This window comes from Gopherus evgoodei, chromosome 14, assembly GCF_007399415.2.
Source record: "Gopherus evgoodei ecotype Sinaloan lineage chromosome 14, rGopEvg1_v1.p, whole genome shotgun sequence".
NCBI classification, from domain to species: domain Eukaryota; kingdom Metazoa; phylum Chordata; order Testudines; family Testudinidae; genus Gopherus; species Gopherus evgoodei.
In genome coordinates this window covers 5071324-5091198 of record NC_044335.1, presented here as the reverse complement: position 1 = coordinate 5091198, position 19875 = coordinate 5071324, and the positions used below count along the sequence as shown (strand labels likewise).

The window sequence follows — 19875 nt, the reverse complement described above, 5'->3', positions numbered from 1 at the left end:
TACTGTGTAGCAGAGCCATCAGTACAAGTGCACGTATATACTGAAATACTAAAACGTACTGAAACAGATGTACATTGAAAATCTGTTTCAATGCAAAAGGGTAGGAGTGGGATTTAGATGTTTAAACCCCAACTTTTGCACTCACATTGCCTGTCGCCATTTCTAAAATTTGCTCATGAATTTCAAAACTTCTCCCCCCAAGAACTAATCAACTGTGTCATATTTTATGGGTTTGGTTTCTGTACGTCAAATACAGTTCAATTAAAACTAGCGGTCTTTATGAATAGGAGGCTGTGTGACTGGCTAAGCTGTTAAGTCGTATAATTTTATGGTTTGATAACACGATCGTTTTTTAAGCCTTATGATACTCTTGATTGTTCGGTGTTAGATAAACTGTGATTTAAAGAGCATGAACATTGATAGGAAACAGACAAAACACCTGCAAAGTAACAATTTGCAGTAACATTTCCTTTTAAGAAAAGCTCTTCACAATCATGTTACAGCCCAAGGTATCAGAGACACATACAGAAGACTCATTATGAGAGGCAGAAGCAACTTGCGCTGGGTTTAGTTTAGCTACTAAATAGTCTGAGGCTGTACCAGAAGGGACCTGGAACCAGTTTCCCTAAAGCGAAAGTTAAAATTCTTCTCCTTTGCTGACAAAACTGAAGAAGTCAGCTGTCATTGTCTGGCAGACCCTAGTGCCATAGTAACTGGAATGAATCCTGTATAATTTGCTTTGGCTTACAAGAAAAGTTGTGTAAGATTTGGGCACTGTTTTACACGCTTCCTCTGTTAAACTCTTCTGGTATTTACAAAAGAAAAAACAGCTGGTTCCAATCACTATAGCACTAAAGTCAGCCCTGCACTTGAATGGAGGCCCTTAACATAAAAGAACAGGAAAAAAGCCATGAAGCACAGTGGATTTAAGTACTCGCCCTTCAACATTAGATAACTTAAAATTTGGTCTAGGCAACAAGAGAAAATGACATTTTAGTCTTGTTTCAATTCCTAAATGGACATTTGCCTGCTTCACAGAAGAAAATTCAGCATGACCGGCAACTTATACTCAGGAAATCCCCAAAATGAAACAGCATGGGATGATGGAAGCAGCAGAACTGGAAATGCAGAGTATGCTGGGTCAAGATTATGGGCCACTGGCAGAATTTGGGGACTAAGAGGAAAGAGACAGGGAATTTAAATAGCACTTGTCCACATTAAACTGGCACAGCGGCCAGCACAAGCAGCCCTACTCTTCCATGGGCATGAACAACATATCCCCAAAAGGAAAAGCAATTACAACTTGATTTCAAGTCTGTGTCAAAGTTATGTACCAATGGATCCCATGCTAGTGATGTTTTCAGTGTACCTAAACCTAACACTAGAACAGATCTCAGCATGAATCCACAGTGTTCCCCATTGCACTCCTACACTTCCCAGCTGACATTAGTACTCTGAGAAAAGGCAGACAGCTTGTGTTCAATCAAGAGAAAGAAGGTGATATGCGCTGATGCTCAGAGGCAACTATACAGATGCATCAGTTGTTCCTGGATTTGAGGCATATCAATACTCTATTGAAGCAAGACCACGTGATACTGATCTGCAGCAATGTTTTCATGGTGTATTGACCTTAATTTGTGTTCAGAGACAAAATGTCTACCTTTACTTCATTAAAAATAGGAATAGCTACTCACTTGGCTACAGCCAACAGGACGTGAGGGTCGTGCTCACACTTCTTCAGGGCATCCACACTTTTTGTCTTTCGCTGTGGTCTTGCCTCAAGGAAAATTGCTTCTGACCATAGGATTCCTGAAAACCAAATAGGAAGATTCCAATTTTTGTTAAATCAGAGATTAAAAGGCCACATTACCAAGAATAATGAGCATGGTAGGTGCTTAAATCCAGAATGGAGTGCGTCATTACTGCCTCACATGTTCTGGCCAGAAGGGACCATCATAATGATCTAGTCTGACCTCCTGCATACTGCAGGCCACAGAACCTCACCCACCCACTCCTGTAGTATGACCACAACCTCTGGCTGAGTTACTGAAGTCCTCAAATCTTGATTTAAAGACTTCAAGCTACAGAGAATCCACCACTTTGTTCAGAACAGGCCAATGACCCATGCCTTACTCTGAAGAGAAAAGCAAACTCCCTCAGAGTCTATGCCAATCTGACCTGGGGAAAAATTCTTTCCTGACCTCACATATGGCACTAAATGAAACACTGAGCATGTGGGCAAGAACCACCAGCCAGACACCTGGGAAAGAATTCTTTCTAACTCAGAGTCCTCCCCCTCTAGTGTCTCATCTTTGGCCAGTAGAGATATTTGCTAATAGTAATCACGGATGGGCCAGAGACCATTGCAGGCAATCATACCATCCCCTCCATAAACTTAGCAAGTTCAGTCTTAAAATAAGTTAGTTTTTTTTGCTCCCACTATTTCCCGTGGAAGGCTGTGCCAGAACTTCACTCTTCTGATGGTTAGAAATCTTCATCTAATTTCAAGCCTGAACTTATTGATGGCCAGTTTATATTCATTTGTTCTAGTGCCAATGGTGGCCCTTAACTTAAATAGTTCCTCTCCTTTCCTGGTGTTTATCCCTCTGATGTATTTATAGAGATCAATATCATCTCCCCCTTTACTTCGTTTTGTTAGATACTCAAGCCAAGCTCCTTAAGTCTCCTCTTGTAAAATAGGTTATTCATTCCTCTGATCATTTTAGCAGCCCTTTTCTGCACCTGTTTCAGTTTAAATTAGTCTTTCTTAAAGATGGGAGACCAGAACTGCACACAGTAGTCCAGAAGAGATCTCACCAGTGCCTTGTATAATGGTAATAACGCTTCCCTATTTCTATTGGAAATACCTTGCCGGATGCATCCTAGGATTGCATTATCCTCTTTCACAGTCGCATAATATTTGTGCTTCATAATCATCCTGTGATGGACCAACCTAATGCTCAAATAGCTCTCACTAACTTTGTACTGAATGTTTCTTTGTTTTGTGCTCTGCAGTATCAGCTGCTATTTCCTGAATACTGAAACTCCAGCTATGAGGCACTTCTACACTTGGTCTGAGCCATACACACTCTTAACTTCCTTTTTTTTTTTTTTGGTACTTCATACACTAGGTGTGTGCCGACCCAAAGACTTTCAACCAAGACCATCACACAATGGGAACACTGCAATATAGAACTATCCTCAAACCTCTTCTGGAGACTCTGCATCATGCAACACAAATGACTGGTGTTATGTGGTGGCTATCTATGGATGCATCTGTAAGCAATGTTTGAACACTGTTATCCCACAAGTGCAGGTAAATGTTTTAATTGTACAGACAAATATCACACATTGCCTACATACTAATTCAGTTCATTCTTGAGTGCCACAAGATGGGGTACACTCATCAACTCTCCAGTGGTTAGCATGAAGGGATAAATGGTCTAGTGAAACTTCCACAGTTCTCCTCATGCGCCCAGTATAGTTCCCAAGATCACTGCCAACAAATTATTAGAAGCAAAGCTAAAATTCCTTGAAAATATATACATTTCTAGTAGCCTGCTACGAAGGGGGCACTTAGTATGAAAATAATAGACCACCCAAGGTCATTATTGACAGACTGGCGGTAGACAAACTTGAGCCTGGTCTATACTACAAAGTTTTACCAGCGTAGTTGTTGGCTAGGAGTCCGGGGGAGGGCGGAAATCACACTCAATAGCCAACACAGTTATGCCACCAAAACCCTGGTGTAGATGCAACTATGCTGACAAAAGAAAGAGAGATGGTGCAGCTATGCCTGCAGAAGAACTACTGTCAGCTTATACTGCATCTGCACTACAGGGCTCTGCCAGCATAGCTACGCTATAGCTAGACAAGCCCATAGAGAACGACCAGGACCAAAAAGGTAACCAAATCTCTCAGATAGCCAGGAGTGAAATTGTTCGGTGTGTAATTTTAATTGTACGGGACACACTACATCTATCTAAGAACTATCAATTCTCATCTCTTCAAAGCGAACACGCCAGGAAACTACTCTCAAGAGGAAAAACATTAAGAAGCTGTAAAACGTACCACCTGGAAGCAGTTGGAAGAGTCTGATAAGGAACACTGGAGTCCTCCCAATGATCCTTACTGTACCCCGCTGCCAAACAGGCCAGTCACAGGAGGCCCAGAAAAACTGCTCTAAATGCCCACAGAAGTCTAAGGTTACACATCTCCAGATAATTTTTTTCATTGCCAAAAAGCTGAAAAGGAAATCTGCTCAAAGTAGCATGACATCTTCTGTTTCACTTGTCAGCCAGCCACACCTGTGGAACACTCTAGAGCTGTGGAAATCTTTAGCAGTCTTATATCTGCAAGGATTCCATCAGCGGGGTAAGAGCAATAGCTTCCTGTAAGCAGCAGCCATGTATGCACCATAGGTAAGGCTATGATTCGGTCATAGATATTTTTAGTAAGTCAGGGACAGGTCACGGGCAACAAACAACAATTCATGGAAGCCGTGACCTGTCTCTGACTTTTACTCAAAACATCCCTGACAAAATGGGGAGGGGGAAGGGTCCAGCACCCTGCCCCCTGCCCGGGAGCTGCAGGAGTCCCCGTCAGCAGTAGTGGCTGGGGAGCTCTGGGGTCGCCATGGTGGCTGGGAGCTGTGGGGAGTCCCACTGCTGACTGCAGAGGCTGGGCTGCTGCAGCGGGTCCCCTGCTTCTGGCAGCGGTTAATCAGCTGCAGGGCCCCCAATGTCAGAGGTGTCTGGAAGTCAGAGATTCCATGCCTTCCGCGACCTCCGTGACATAATCGTATCCTTAACCGTGTGTGTGTACGCACGTGCACACACGCACACACACTCTCTCTCTCTCTCTGTGTTCTGATTTCACTGATAGTTTAGAGCAAGAATTTTCCCTTTGTGTCTTTCAAGACTTCTCTTTATTTGCAGGGTATATTTGTACCAGTGTAGAAAAGTCCATGACCTGACCTGAGCATGTGTTTTATGATTATTGTGGTATTCCACAATAGGGGGAAAAAAAGATCCTTAAAATAAAAATCTTTTCTTTCTCAATATTATTTAGCTATGTAGTTGCTACAAGCCTGTTATACAATTGTGACTAGGAGGGGAACTCAGCAATCATGAATGGCAGGGAAGGAGGTTCTGGACGAAATATTTATTTGTGGCTCATGCTACAAAAAAGTTTAGAAACCCCTGACCTAGTGGGAGGGTGGGAACTGGAACACCTGCATTCTAGTCCTGGCTCCAACACAGATCTGCTGTGTTATCCTGGGCAAGTCACTTGCGCACAATCAGTTTTCCCCATCTGTAAAACGGGGATAATATTTACCTATCCCATGGAAGTGTTGTCAAGGTGTCGACAAGCTCCAACATAAGGAATTCTTAAGAGTGCACATCTAGTCATGGAAGATGCAAAGAAATCTCATAATTCTTCCACTAAATCATACCGTGCTAAACAGTTCTATTTCACAAATGATCTCTGTTAACCCAGAGTGCTTTCATTCAACCCCAGAACCCATCACTTCTTTTAAATAGAAGCCATCAGTTTAGTTCTCAGAGAAGAAAAAAAAGTCACCCATGACCCAGATACTCTCTCAGGAAACCAGGAACCACATACTAGGCACAGGCCTGATAACACAATCCAAGCAACTCTACAGGAAACCTGAACCACCTGTGAACAATCCATGCCCTTCTCTTCAGGCAAGAGTCAAGAGCATCTAGGACCTCTAACAGATTTGCAGCACTTCTTTTGCATAAGGAAATTAACACTTCCTAGACCAATGGTTCTCAAACTTCTGTACCGGTGACCCCTTTCGCATAGCAAGCCTCTGAGTGTGACCCCCACCGTATAAATTAAAAACACTTTAAAATATATTTAACACCATTATAAATGCTGGAGGCAAAGCGGGGTTTGGGATGGAGGCTGACAGTTCGCGACCCCCCATGTAATAACCTCACAACATCCTGAGGGGTCCTGACCCCCAGTTTGAGAACCACTGTCCTACAGCATATCATAATCTATCCAGTACATAAGATGACGTGGCTAGCAGAAACATCTTAGAGAGATGAGGAGCCCTCTTATCCACCAAGCAAAAATAACTGCATTTCAGAAAAATCAGCTACTTCTTACCCGAGTTGGGACATTCCTGCAATGCCTTGGCCATCAGCGTATTAGCAATGTTTTTTAGTCCAGCTCTGTATTCTAATCGCACAGACTCTAACCTGGTGTGGAAAAGACACCATTGTCAACATCTCAATTCAGAAGCTAAGAAAGCAAGAAACTTGTGAGATGTTTCATTTGAAGGACAGGGGACTTGTTAAGAACACAGCTACTAGTGCTATCTGCACAGCTTCCAGGAGACTAATTTTGCTCACTCTCATAAGCTCATTGGACTAAATGTGTTCAGCAGGAAATCATGGAAGAATCAATGGCTTTTATAATTTTTCCATCCCATGGGTTAAAAGACAATTGTGACCTTTATTTTGTAATAGTCATCTTAGATAAAAGCATTTAGAGGAGACTGAATTAACACGGAAATGGAAAGACCTGGTTTCAGAAAGGTAGTTTAGATTAATCTGCAGTTTCCATTACAAGAAAACAGTTGGCAACCAACTGCATTCCCAAAACAAGTTAACATGATGGCAGCTGTGTCCTAGAAGAGCCCCCCAGGAGACTGCAGGTATTCAGAAGGGAATTGTTGTCCCCAAAGCGTGAAATACCCAGGATTTTCCTTCTGGCTATATGCGATAATAGAGAATCCATGCTCGGATGGCAGGAGGTTGGGGAAGGGTGCAAGGTGGTTAGCATAAAGAATACATTGCCCTTATTGTTCATGTGTACTCAGTTCAGCTCTACACTACTCACCAAAGGTCTGGATTCTTTGGATTCTTCAAGCGAGACTTCTCCAAGATGGCTCTTGCTCTGGTCAGTTGCCCAACTTTTTCCTCCAGCCTGGACAGCAAGAGCCACAGGGGTGTGGAATGGGGGCACTTCTTCAACTGTTCAAAAGAAAGCAAACAAGCCAGGGTTTGGAGCAACAGGGAGAGATGATGACAGGGAGTTTATAATACTGACTGCTTTTTATACTAAAGCTGCAGAGCAACTTCCAGAGACGCTAATCCCCAATGAAATTCTATCTCTGTGGAGTGTGTGAAGAAGGGGGAAATGGGAGTCACTGATGTCACTTGATATTTTTTACACCTTTTTTGGTGAGTTTTATGATAGGAATCCCTGTGAAAAATAGTTTTGTCTTGTCTCCTGAAGTTCCAGGGGAAAAAAGCGCAATGCATTGTGTATTACTGAGCCCCTTCAGTGTTATGAGGAAACACACCTTGACTAATGGGTGTATTTAAAATCTGTGCTGCCTTGAGATGGAACATAAAGCGCTGCACCAGCAGAGGAGAACATGGCATCCAAATTTAGGTTTCCTTTGACATTAAGGGACTTTAAGCCACTTTTAGCCTCCAATTACTAACACGTCTCCATGTCAGTTTCATGGCTAATTTTAAGAGCATTCACTCTCTTATTCCACATCACTCCCAAGACATGCCCCAAATATATTTGAAGTATATGGCAGCATGCACCTTTCTGGTGGCTAATCTATCTCTTTGGATTACATAAGCTCTCTCCTTGCACTTTGTTCCCCGTAAAACCTACCAATGGGCACTTTTTCTTCTTTGGTAGCCATTAGAATATTAAATAGAAAAAGTAAATATTTTAAAGGGGAGCTTGAATTCTCCCCCCTCCCGGCCCCTCAATCAAGACAAGCATATGGCCAGTTTCCTCTTAACATTGTCAATACAACCGAAAGAATAGGTAACTCGGTTATAGCATAACCACACTCAATCTACTTGGATGTGTGGTTTGATGTTTATACTACAGAGCATGAATGCGTGACAAAGAGGAGATTAGCCTCTCATTTTACGCAGACAAATCTGAATGCACCAAATATATGTAACTTGGAATGAATGTTACTCTAGTGGAGGATAAATTCTATCCAGAGACTCTAGTTTAGATGTTCATCCTTTGTTCATCCTTACCACCTAGCCATTTCTACGTGATCATTCTACCCTTTTAGCAAGATGCCAGCATCCAGCCTACCAGTCTGCCAGGGACAGATTCCTATGAGTTATGGCTTTTGCTTTGAGGAAGACAGTCAATACATGATTTCCCTATACTGAAGGCATGAAGCAGAGATGGAATCATTCCATCCTTACCCCTTGATTATAGGCTTCCCGGGCTTTTTCTATTAGCTCATCTTGCTCCTCGATCTGCCCTTTCATCATCCACAGCTTGGGGAAGTCTTCATAGTGCTTCAGGGCTTCCTCGCAGAGCTCCTGGGCAGCAGCAATGTTCCCAAGCACCCATTCCAATTTCACAGATTTCATAAAGACCTAAGACCAGACAAGAAAGTGCTTTATCATTCGCAGTTATTGATCCAGTAACACATCAATGCAGTGGATTCCTTGTTCCACAAATATACAGCTATTACATGTGCAGACTAGGAACAGATTTCTGAAAACAAGACAATTGAGGCTAAAAAAATTCTGGGAGTCAGCAACAGCTAGAGATCAACACAAAATTATCCAGGAGTTGGAACAACATGACCAAACTTAACCTTTGCCCCAACTATAAGCAGAGTGCAGATAGTGATATTAAAGAAGTACTCCAGGCAAAAATATTTAGGTAGTACAAGAGCACATGAACATGAATTTGCTCACTGGCTTTCCTACCACACCCCACTTTCCTTTTTCAGGTCTCTACTACACTTGTAAAGGTGGATCCCAGGACCTCTTTTCCTCCTTCCCCACACTCCAAAGCTCTGAACTAGAAGGCTAAGGACTACCAGATACTGCTTTCAATTCTTTCCTTTACTATTTAGAAAGGCCATTATTGAGAGATAATGTGCTTCTTGCTGGTCCAGATTGTGACAGACTAAAACCAAAAATCAAATACAGATTGCAGGATACTTAGATACTATTAGCTTCCCACATCTTTGAACACCCCCAATAGCCCATTCAAGGAGCAACAGCATCGAATCTGACATACAGAAGTGTCACAACCCTGACTGCCAGGTAGAGAGGAATGTTTAAAAGATCAAGGATGAGAGGTAAATTTTTTTAATTAGTTTTGCTTTATTTTCCCCATTACGTAGACTAGATCTATTTTGTTTGAGGGGTAGGATGGGAGGGTGTTTTAAAATGGCCCAGTTGAAAATTGGCAAAATAACTTTTGACTATAAATAATATTGCTAGCTACAGCCTACGTATTGACACACCAATGTAGTTTTATATCACAAACAAGAAGAGTCTGACCTTTGAGATAACATGCCTGTACTAGGAACTCAAAAAAATATGCATTAGAAAGTCTTCCCTACAAATAGGATAGTTTCATTTTTAAAAGCGAGAAATTAAATGCAAGACATGCTTTATGTAACATGACTATTACATAAACTGTCAGCTGGAACTAGGAATTTCTTGACTTTTCCCATCTGTATAACAATCTAAAGTTTTATTTGATCCTAGTCTTTTTTTCTCCATAATAATTTACTTCATGTTGCAATGCGCTGGGGAAGCACTTTAACAAATCAGCCATGACCCTGCAAAAAACAAATAGCAGGATGCCATCTGGAAAGTCTCTTGGGCCATGAAAGTGAAGGAACTCCCTCTTCTTCCCTCCCCTCTCCCCCACACCAAAAGAAGACTATCGTACCACCCATCACATGTTCTTACTCTGGCTGTGGGGGCACTGCTACGTGCTTTTGCCAGTAATCTCCTCGCTCTTTCATATTCGTTGTTTTCGGACTCCAGCTTCACAGCAGCCAGCCAGATCTCTTCACTGTTGGGGTTGGCCTAGGAGAAGAGAGTGACAAATATATACTCTGATACATCAGAAGATTTAATGCTTTGTTTGGTTCAGATTTAAACTGTAATCAGGCCCTTGTCAATCTCAGGTCAAGCTCTTCCCAATCATCCATGGCCTTTTAAGGTTACACAGAGTTCTCCCAAACAGACCCAGGATCCAAGGATCTACGCCAGTTTAGGAATTGGACATTTCATTTCTAAACTGCTCAGAAGAGTTGGTCCTTGAACTCTCTTCTGAACCGTCAATTCAAGTAGTGAAAAGATTATGAAGCTGAGGCAGGGACTGTTTTATTACCGTTGTAGACAGTGCTTGGCAAAATGAACCCTTGATCCCCGACTGGGGTCTGTAAGTGCTCCTGCAATACAAGTAACTTCAGGGCATTAATGCTGGGAAAGGTTCAGAGCTCTAAGAACAATTTAATTTAAAATTCCCAGAACCTGGCTGTGGAATCAAAAATCAGTCACCTGAAGTAAGCACGAGTCTCTGCTGTCATTCAGTTTTACTACCACTCTGCTTTGGAGGCCCCACTCTCCTCCTCATCAGCATTATGGAGCTCCTCACTCCTTTCAGTGTCTGGAGGATATCACTTCCTTCATTTTGCAGTAGGCGGATTATACTGGTCCAGGCTACAGACAATTACAGGGGGCAAACAGGAGGGCACCGCACTATGTGTGGGTGTGATCCTGGTTCTGGAATCCAAACCTCTACGTTTCAATGAACAGAGGAAGTAGACTAATTCATCCAGAGGAACCTGCTGATAGAGGGGAGACTGCTAATTGGAGAAATTGGGCTGGGAGTGGCAATTCTGAAAGGTTGCAGTCTACAGGGTTGCTTCCAGCCCGCTTCTCTATTCTATCTGGGAAACAGAACCAAAAAGGAATGGGAGTTTTGCCATTTTGAAAGGCTAACTTTGCTGCTGTGGGAGCTCAGAGCTCTCTCTAGAAAGGACCTCATCATTTGCTTTGCTCTCTTCCATCCTGGCAGTAATTAATTTATGCATCTGCCATGTGCTCAAGTCTCTCAAATGACGACTACACCCACCTGGAAAGCCAGGGCCAAAATGCTTCTGGCTGCAGGCACATCTCCAGCCAGCCACTTTGATTTGGCTCCCATGAGCCACAGCACTTCTGCTTTAGGACAGTGAGCCACAGCTCTCTGCAAGAGAGCCTCCAGCGATTCCCTGAAATGAGAAAATGTGAGCTACGGTAACATGAAGGCACATCTATGAATCTGAACTGCTAAACCCTATTTCCATTATTACTCGATGTTATAAATAGTTATTGTTGCAAAGTCCAATGCTATAAACTTTGATAAATCATGTCATAAGGAGATGGGAGTGGGTTCTTTTTCCATGAAGTTTCTAAAATCAAATTTTGAAAAGGGCTCTACAAAAAGTGAATCGTTGTTAAGACACCATCATGTGAAACAAGTGTTTATGGAGAGACCTCACATACAGCTTGTGTGTCTTGGAAAGTGCTGTTCAGCCGAACAATAAACCATACTAGATATGGTGGCAACTGTGGAAGAAGTCTTTTCAAGCATTATCAGCTGAAGTAGCCTGGATCACACTGATAAATATCTCTGGAGATATTTAAGAGTAGGTTAGATAAATGTCTATTAGGGATGGTCTAGACAGTATTTGGTCCTGCCATGAGGGCAGGGGACTGGACTCGATGACCTCTCAAGGTCCCTTCCAGTCCTAGAGTCTATGAGTCTATAAGAGTCTGTGTTTTCAGTAAAAATGTATTTTACAAGTGAAATGAGGGGCTAAAAGTCAGTCACCACCAGGAAACTTGAAAGGCTATTGACAACAGTGGAGGAAAAAAAAAAAATCATGTTGAGAAAGTGCTCGAACATTACAAGCTAAGTCCCAGATCTCACCATCAATTACATCTGAGTAGTCTCATTGGCTTTAACAGGATTATTTGCAAGTGTGTCTGTAGGATTGCGGCCATAGGCCCTTACAAGTTTAGCCCCTCTTCCAAGCTTTCTAAGGAGAAAATATTAGATGCATGTGACACAGCACAAGCTTTAAGATACACAATCTGCAGTTTGGCTTTTCTTTTGTTTTCAAGCTTAAGTTCAAGAGTGATCTTAATCAGAACATTTATCTGATATAAATTAGTAACATTTTTAATTAAAACCTGACTGAGGGCCTCCCTACACACACACTGGCTGACTGATGAACCAGCGTACCTAGAGAAGTTTAAATGAAACCAGTGACTTACCATCCTACTTTCCCACCATTTCTCGGATGTCCCATTCCCAAGAGGTTTAACACCACCTCCATATCCCTCCCACATACCAAGTAGCCCCATTCACCAAGAGGATTTTTAATGACATCACACGAGTAGTAGGTGCTGTCTACCACCATAAGAAATTAAAATCAGCTCTGCATAAAAAAAAACAAACACCAATGGGTTTTCACCAGCTCAGAGACTTTCTAAATCCTATTATTCAATAGTTTATGGTCAATTTATTAGCTTCTCTGCCTACACCAACCCCAACCCGCACACTTTACAACCGTAAGAACTCCCTTTTGGTAGCGCGAGAATTATGCAGCACATGTACCTGGTTCCATGGTTCTTTTCAAAGTAGGCTGCTCGCAACCAAACACTTTTCTTGCTTGGGAAAACTTGTAAGGCATAAGCATAAATTGCCCGAGCACACTCTAGGGCATTGTGAGCAACACACTAGAGAAAAATGAAAGGAGGGGAGAAAATCCAAAGAAAGTCAGTACAGGGCCTAGAGATATAAAGTGCAGACTAGAATGATGTACGTATCAATGGTGACACAGAGCTCAAGGTTTTACAAGAATTCCGGTGAGTGGTATTTACCAAGTACATATAATAGCAACAGGACAAACATCTGAATAGCAATCACTTAGCAGAAATTAAATATATAGTGGATTCGGAATAATGTTTTACTCTAAATAAAATGCAATGGTGGGATTCTCACAAGCACCTAGGAGTCTCAGGAAAACGCATGCCATTGATTTTCAATTGGGCTTGTACTCTTAAGTCATTTAGGTGATTTTTAAAATCCGGTGATTTTAAAATTGGTCCTGTATGCTTGCATATGCATTGCTTACCTACAGAACTCACTCGTGAGCATGATTACATATGCACTTATGGTCTGTAGGCTCAATTCCAGGTCAACATATTGAAAATGTAGCTTTGGAAGTTTTATAAAAGTAATACTGGTAATTTAGTTGTCAGTGCATATTTGGTCTGTTCCAGATTGACAAAGAAATCCAGTTAGATTATGTAAACATTTGAGCTAGAATTTTCAAAGGAGCCTAAGGAAGTCTGCCACCTAATTCCCTTAGGCTCCTTTGAAAATTGCCACCTTGGCCTACAATATCTACTCATATTACAAAAACAACTGCAAAATTTCTGCGCAACTAGCAGTCTCTAGAACATCTCTAGAACAGGAAGGTTGCAGCAACTCAAAACTGAGAAGTGCTGACAGAACTCAGAGACAAGCTTGCACAGAGTCTGTTGGCATCTGGCCAGTAATATCAACCCTTTATTTTCACAAAAAACAGATCTAACTTCCCAATTGTCAGTCCCTTTCCCCTACTATAATTAAAAGAAAACAGAAGGGTCCTAATCAGACATACACTATCTGCATCTTCCATCCAGGTATGTTTCCGATCTTCCTCTTCAATCCCAATCCCAATCACGGCTCGCATAATAGCCTGACATGTAGCCACACTCCCAGCTTTATCACACTCCTCAGCATCCTAGAGACAATAAGAACAACATTAAAACAATCTGTTATTCCAGTGTGAAAAGCCAGCAAAGGAGACAGCACATTCTATTGCATCCTTTGAGCAGGAGACTGACTGACAAAGCATGACCTCTCCAGCCTGGAAGGGTCCCCTCTCTCCATTTCACTGATTCCCTTTGGACTGAGCCACCTGTGGATTTTTCCAAAATAAAATGCTGAAAACTATGAAGGGAAGTGGGGAGAGAGAGCATGAGAAGATAAGAAATGCTCCAAGACAGACTGAGCCATGAAACCTAACAAAATTCCTGTGTGTGAAAACAAATACACATATGGAGGATGGTGGCATCAATGCTCATGACCTCAAAATTACTGAACTTCCTTTACGTTTGGCTTGATTCTCAGATCTCAATGTTTAAATAAAACCATCAGCCACCACCAAGTTAAGAACATTTGGCACATTTATCAGAATACACAGGGGAAAAGGTTTGTTTTAATATACACAACTCAAAAAAGATTTTGTTGAAACCTGCAAAATAAATTCTACTTCTGACAGGATATCCAGCATGGAAAATTCCAGCACTACAGAAGTTTGAGAAAGGAGGACAGCAAGGTTTATAATGGAAGTTTAATTTCAACCCTCATTAGATTGGTTCCCATTGCTATAAATGAAGTTGTATCTGGTTTTAATGAAAATGGTAATTTTATAATTGAAAAATATAGTTTCCTAACTGATATTCTTTTTACTGGTGTGCCAATTGTGCAATGCAGATGTGAAGAAAAGCTCTGTGCAGCTCAAAAGCTTGTCTCTTTCACCAACAGAAGTTGATCCAATAAAATATATTACCTCACCCACCTTGTTTCAGTGCATACATGAGATTAACGTTAATAGGGATAGGCTCAGACACTGCCTTACTTGAATTTTAATTTGCATTCAGAACAAGAACATATGAAAATACTTTGCTGCCTTCATGCACTCCACCAAGTGCCTTAGGCCAATAAAATATTTTATACGTTATTTTAAAATAATTTTCTGCCTTTCAAGTCCAACTTTTTAAACAGAGGATTAGAACATTAAACCAATTGAGAGGTACATTGCAGAGCCTACTGCCAATCCAGGGGCTTTGCAGGCATCATTGTTACCCAAAACAGTCAGATGTGGACACTGCACAAAATCACCCCACTACTTTTTGCTGTCCACATGCAATCAATTACACCCATTTTTTGTAATGTGTTGTCGGAAAAGGCCTCCTTTTGGTGAGCAGATGGCTTTTAAATCAATAAATCCAGGAGTAGGTAATACCCAAAAGCACAGCTTGAGGCTTGTGCCCGTAACGCCCCCATACAGCAGCTGCTTGAAGTAGCACAGTTTAAAAAAAAAAAAAAAAGATGTAAATCTGACTACAGTAAAGTACGTTCTCCAGCTAGATTGCAGGTTACTCCCAGACATATCACTTAATCACGGCACTAATCTGGTTTCTTCTAGCTCACATAGTTACTGATCAGAAGTGACTCAGACATGGGAGACTGGTTGATAAACGATATCAGAAATGTTAAGTTCCATATTATTTTGCATCAGTAGGCTTCAGAGCGGGAAGAGAATGAACAATCTGAAATGTATGACTGTAGTCCAATACTAGCATGCATAGCAGGGTTTTTTAAAAAGGGAAGCACACACAAGTACCTGGATCCACTGCTCCCTGTTGATTTCTACCCCATTTGCCCGGAGGGACGTGATAGCTCTGTCAATGATTTTCTCCACCATCTGAGTGTTTCCATTGGCTTCCTCCAGTTTGGCAGCAGTTATCCAAATGTGACGGTCTGTTGGAATGTTCTCACGGGCTTTGTTTAAGACTTTGCGAGCATTTTCATAAGTCTCCAGCCTTGCCAAAGCAAGCCATAGCTGGACAGCAACAAGTTAAATGTTAAAACAAGGAGACGACAACACTTCATACAGCAGTATCTGCCCAGTCAACAGGAGAGAGAGAAGGCTTTGCACCATGCAGATATATACTCTTTGGTAGACTCTGCCCATCTCACACTATAAGTAGGCTTCGAGATGCCAATATATAAGTAGTAAAATAATCAGTTTACCACTGGCCTTGAAAATTCAATACCTTTTACTCCAAATGTGTGAATACGTTGTCTGTTGGAATTCTGCAGTAATATTTTCTGTTGTGTTGTCAGTTGGATTTATAGCTCAATATATGGTTCAATGTTTTTAAAGTGAATAAAACAGTGGCCTAAGTAGTGTGTGTGTGTTTGTGCAATTATCATAAATGCATGTGCAAATTAAGTAACCATGCAAGCAAAGTAACTAGCCATTTATGGGTACAATTACCCAATTTAGATGTACAATTACAGTAACAAGTACACAACAAAATGACATGTAAAAACATGCTGAAAACCATCACCTGAGGCATGCAAATTAACCCAGAAAGATACTGCCAAACTGTCTTGCTGGTCAGTTAAAACGCCTGGTAAATCTGCACATTGCACTTTACTGTCAATTTTGCTTTTCAAACCTTGTAAACATCAGACCCTTTCTATAGGAATATCCTTAACCTGAAGCAGAGAGAGATTTGATAACTTACTTCCACGCTGGTTGGGCAGCATTCCACTGCTCGGCTCAGCATTATCCTAGCATCTTCAGGTTCTTCTAACTCCACTGCTGCCTTCCACAAACGTACTGAGTTCGGAACATGCTCAAGGGCTAGAAAGGTGAAATAATAATATGAATCTTGGTAAAGGCTTTTACAAGAGAGAGAATGCTGTACTACCAATAATCACTTCTGCAAACATAGCTATTGCTTTTCTTTCATTGAGGAAGTCTTAAAAAAAAAATCATTAAAACAGTTTTGCTCACTGAAAAATAAAAGTGAAGTTGGAGAGAGAGAAAAAGTAGTTTGTCCAAATCAGAAGGTCCTCTTGTTTCTCTTCAGCCAGTACACGATGGAAGAATTGAAGCAAAATAAAATTCCACAGGCTGCAAAAGTCTTAACTGGTAATATCTGTGTTAATTCTTTCAGAAACTGCTTCAACGGTTGTCAGAACACAAAAATCAGGAAAGCAAAGAAGCCATAAAGCACTGTTTCCCCAATCCAAGCCAAACAAAAGTGATTTTCAGACAACTGTTGTGCAAGTTAAAGGCTTTTCCACTTAATCTTGACTGTGCCCAGTTTGAGATTTTAGAGCTGTTAGATATTACAGGTCTAAGTAGCATTCAAATCAATTTCAGAACATTATAAATGTTTTAGCTCCTTAGGACAGGCATTTTGTTACTGCATCTTTCACTCGGGTATAAAAACAGGCATATAGGGATTAATTCTCACAAAAATGGATATGACAGAGGGTGTTCTTTTATTATTACAAGCAACACCAAAAGATTACAACAGAATATTTCTCTACTTTTCAGGTGTTCTTTACCTGATGCACTTCGTGTACATTCAGTTTCATTGTTTTGCCTATCTGATTAGTCTGTGCTTTTATGGGAATGTTATAGCAACAGGGAAGAGAAACATTTTTAAAACAGGAAAATGTGATTGTAAAACCACAAAAAAAATGAAAGATGATTCCAAGGAAAGTGTAACATCTGAAATTACTTTTAAAACTTCAGTTTTTGAAGTTGAGCAGGTTTCAAGTTAATAGTGTCCCTTTAATTGTTCCAACAAAGGTCCAGGGAAGACAAAGATTGTTATCCTGAGCTTCTCTCAGACTCAAAACCAGAAGGAAATACATACAGAAAATTATGTTATTCTGACTAGCTGGACGTTAACTGTTCTTCATTAAGTTTATAGTGGCAGGAGCTTTTCTTAAAGCGTTCTAAATGAGTAATGTCAGCCTTTGACAGCTTTAAGTGCTACGCGGCAGGAAAGAGCATGTCTTCACAGACACAGCATTAATTTCTACACCTCAAAATGGATTCCAGCACTCAGTTTGCTGCCTCACTAGAGAGGATAAAAGCATTAGAAGCTCTAGAGTGTTTGCTGGGTGATAGGAGCATACAACCCACCAAAACAAAAGAGAAGCACATTACAGGATCATATTTCAGTGCTGCTACTTGGCACTTAGCCCTGATAATTTTCTGGTAAATACTGGTTAAAATTGAAAGGCCTCACATGATTCCTGATCCAAATGCCCCCAGGCCTCAGTTTTGTGCTGCACCATAGGAAGCAGTAGCCTAGGAACATCATGAAGTTGATAGTAACATGTTGAAATTAGAAGTAGCATGATAAATTTATATTCTTTTCCATCAACATAAACAGCTATACACCAAACTTTTTACCAGATAATATTCTGAACTGAAAACTGCCCACAGAACATACAATATCTCTAATAATTTAAACATCAGATGGAAAAAATAACTTTTGTACTTAACATGCTGTAAATCATCATTATAATCCAGCTACAAGTCACATCCAGAAATCTATCACTTTCTCATATGACCAACATCTGTTTTTCTATTTAATACTTATTGCAACTTTTATAGGCACACACAGTTTAACAGCAGCAGCTGTGCTTAGCATCACATTGCAGAATTCTTTTGCCGTATCTAACCCATAATTAAAAAGCCACACACAAAATAAATATCTGAACTCTTGCAAGTTCAACAACTGAACAACAACTGAAGCTGAAGCGCAAATCTTTTATTCAAATGCTGACAAGTACAACACAAGTGTCATTTCATCACAGATAACCAAGCTGCAACAGTCAGATAGGAGGCAATTTACTTCCTTTGGTCCTAATCCTTGCCGTAATCATACTAAATGCTATGCAGTCATTTAATATTGTGGATTGATGCATATTAAAGATCTTCAAAGACATTAAATCCTTATCCTTTTCCCTAGACACCTTGAAAACTACAGTAACTCCAAGTGTTTATTATAGAATTAAAATGCTAGGATTCAGCAACTTGACAAGGAGGTAGTTTTAATCTCTTCTGAAATGGGACTGGCACACTGACTTCAAGCAGCCAAAGAATTAATGTTGCGGTGCCATGGGCAAGACCTCTAATTTCAGCACACCAGGATAAATCAGTCATGAGACAGAAGTGCCAACCATGCTGTTGTGTGCTAGTTAATGAATAGGCATTATGAGTTTGAAGGAGGCAGTACACTTCAGATGGCCGAGAGCTGTGATGGCAACAGCATAAAAGATGCAAGCGTTTGAGTAAATAATGTAGAGAAAAACTATTTGTCATAGGAACATAGGAATTTCCATACTGGAGATCTATCCAATCCAATCTCTGGATCCTCTCCTTCAGAGAAAAGTACAATACCCCACCGCCTGTAAACCCCTAATACTTAGGCTAGGTCTACATGGGGGAGGAGGGGCGGTCAACCTGAGATACGCAACTTCAGCTATGCGAATAGTGTACCTGAAGTTGGCGTTTCTTAGATCAATTTCCCTGGCTGTGAGGACAGCAGCGAGTCGACCGCTGCCGCTCCGTCGACTCCTTTTCCGCCTCTCGCCAAGTTGGAGTTCTGGAGTCGACAGCAGAGCAATCGGGGATTGATCACGACCCACCGATCCGGTGGGTAGTGTAGACGTACCCTTAGGGACTGGCTTAAGTCCTGAAGCACAAGGCTTAATATCCCTTTCAAATTTTTTGTTGTCAAAACTATAACTCTATATCCAATCCCATTTTGATCCTGTTAAGTTCTTAGCCTCAACAAGTCCCTGTAGGAATGATTTCCTCCATTTAATCACACATAGTGTGAAAGAATATGTTCTTGCTGATGACAAGAAGAACAACATTTAAAACCCCAGGCCATGCCCTAAAGAGTTTATGTTCAATTATTTTTTTAGAAGAACGCTTGCAGGAAATTGAAGGGTTAGTTGTTATAACCCTGTAGAAGGTCTCACCTTTCCTAAGGACACGTTTCTTTGCTCGTATATCCGTCTCCAGTTCTGCTGCTCTGATATAAATCCGGACAGACTGTGGAAGGTGGCGGACTGCCTGGGCCACCACAGCCTTAGCCGTATCTCCAGGCTGCAGCCGGGCAGCTTCTAACCAAACATCTTCACTCTGTGGGTCAGCAAACAGTGAAATTGACACCCTTTCCATCAGAGCAAACAGTGGCAAAAGTCCCATAACAAGCTTAAACTAGAGCTTTTGGATAAACACTGTTCCAGCTCCTCTGATATGTTACAGGAGAGGTTATACAGTATTAATCTATACTGAGCAGCTCAATGGAGGAAAATATGCTTTTAGTAAGAGAACTGGCTACATTCTTTTCACAAATTTTTGCAATAATCAACACGGAGGCAAAA

General features: G+C 41.1%; 1 protein-coding gene across 1 annotated transcript in view; it reads right to left on the bottom strand.

Moving 5' to 3' along the window:
• Window positions 1-19875, bottom strand: part of PRPF6 (pre-mRNA processing factor 6) — a 35246-nt gene that overhangs the window by 5112 nt on the left and 10259 nt on the right. The window contains exons 9-19 of the mRNA XM_030532927.1: window positions 19468-19630; window positions 16197-16315; window positions 15287-15505; window positions 13496-13618; window positions 12445-12566; window positions 10915-11053; window positions 9741-9860; window positions 8226-8402; window positions 6874-7007; window positions 6139-6230; window positions 1695-1809 (exon numbers count right to left, since the gene is read on the bottom strand). Coding sequence (XP_030388787.1) covers window positions 1695-1809; window positions 6139-6230; window positions 6874-7007; window positions 8226-8402; window positions 9741-9860; window positions 10915-11053; window positions 12445-12566; window positions 13496-13618; window positions 15287-15505; window positions 16197-16315; window positions 19468-19630 — 1523 coding nt within the window. The remainder of the gene's footprint in view (window positions 1-1694; window positions 1810-6138; window positions 6231-6873; window positions 7008-8225; window positions 8403-9740; window positions 9861-10914; window positions 11054-12444; window positions 12567-13495; window positions 13619-15286; window positions 15506-16196; window positions 16316-19467; window positions 19631-19875) is intronic.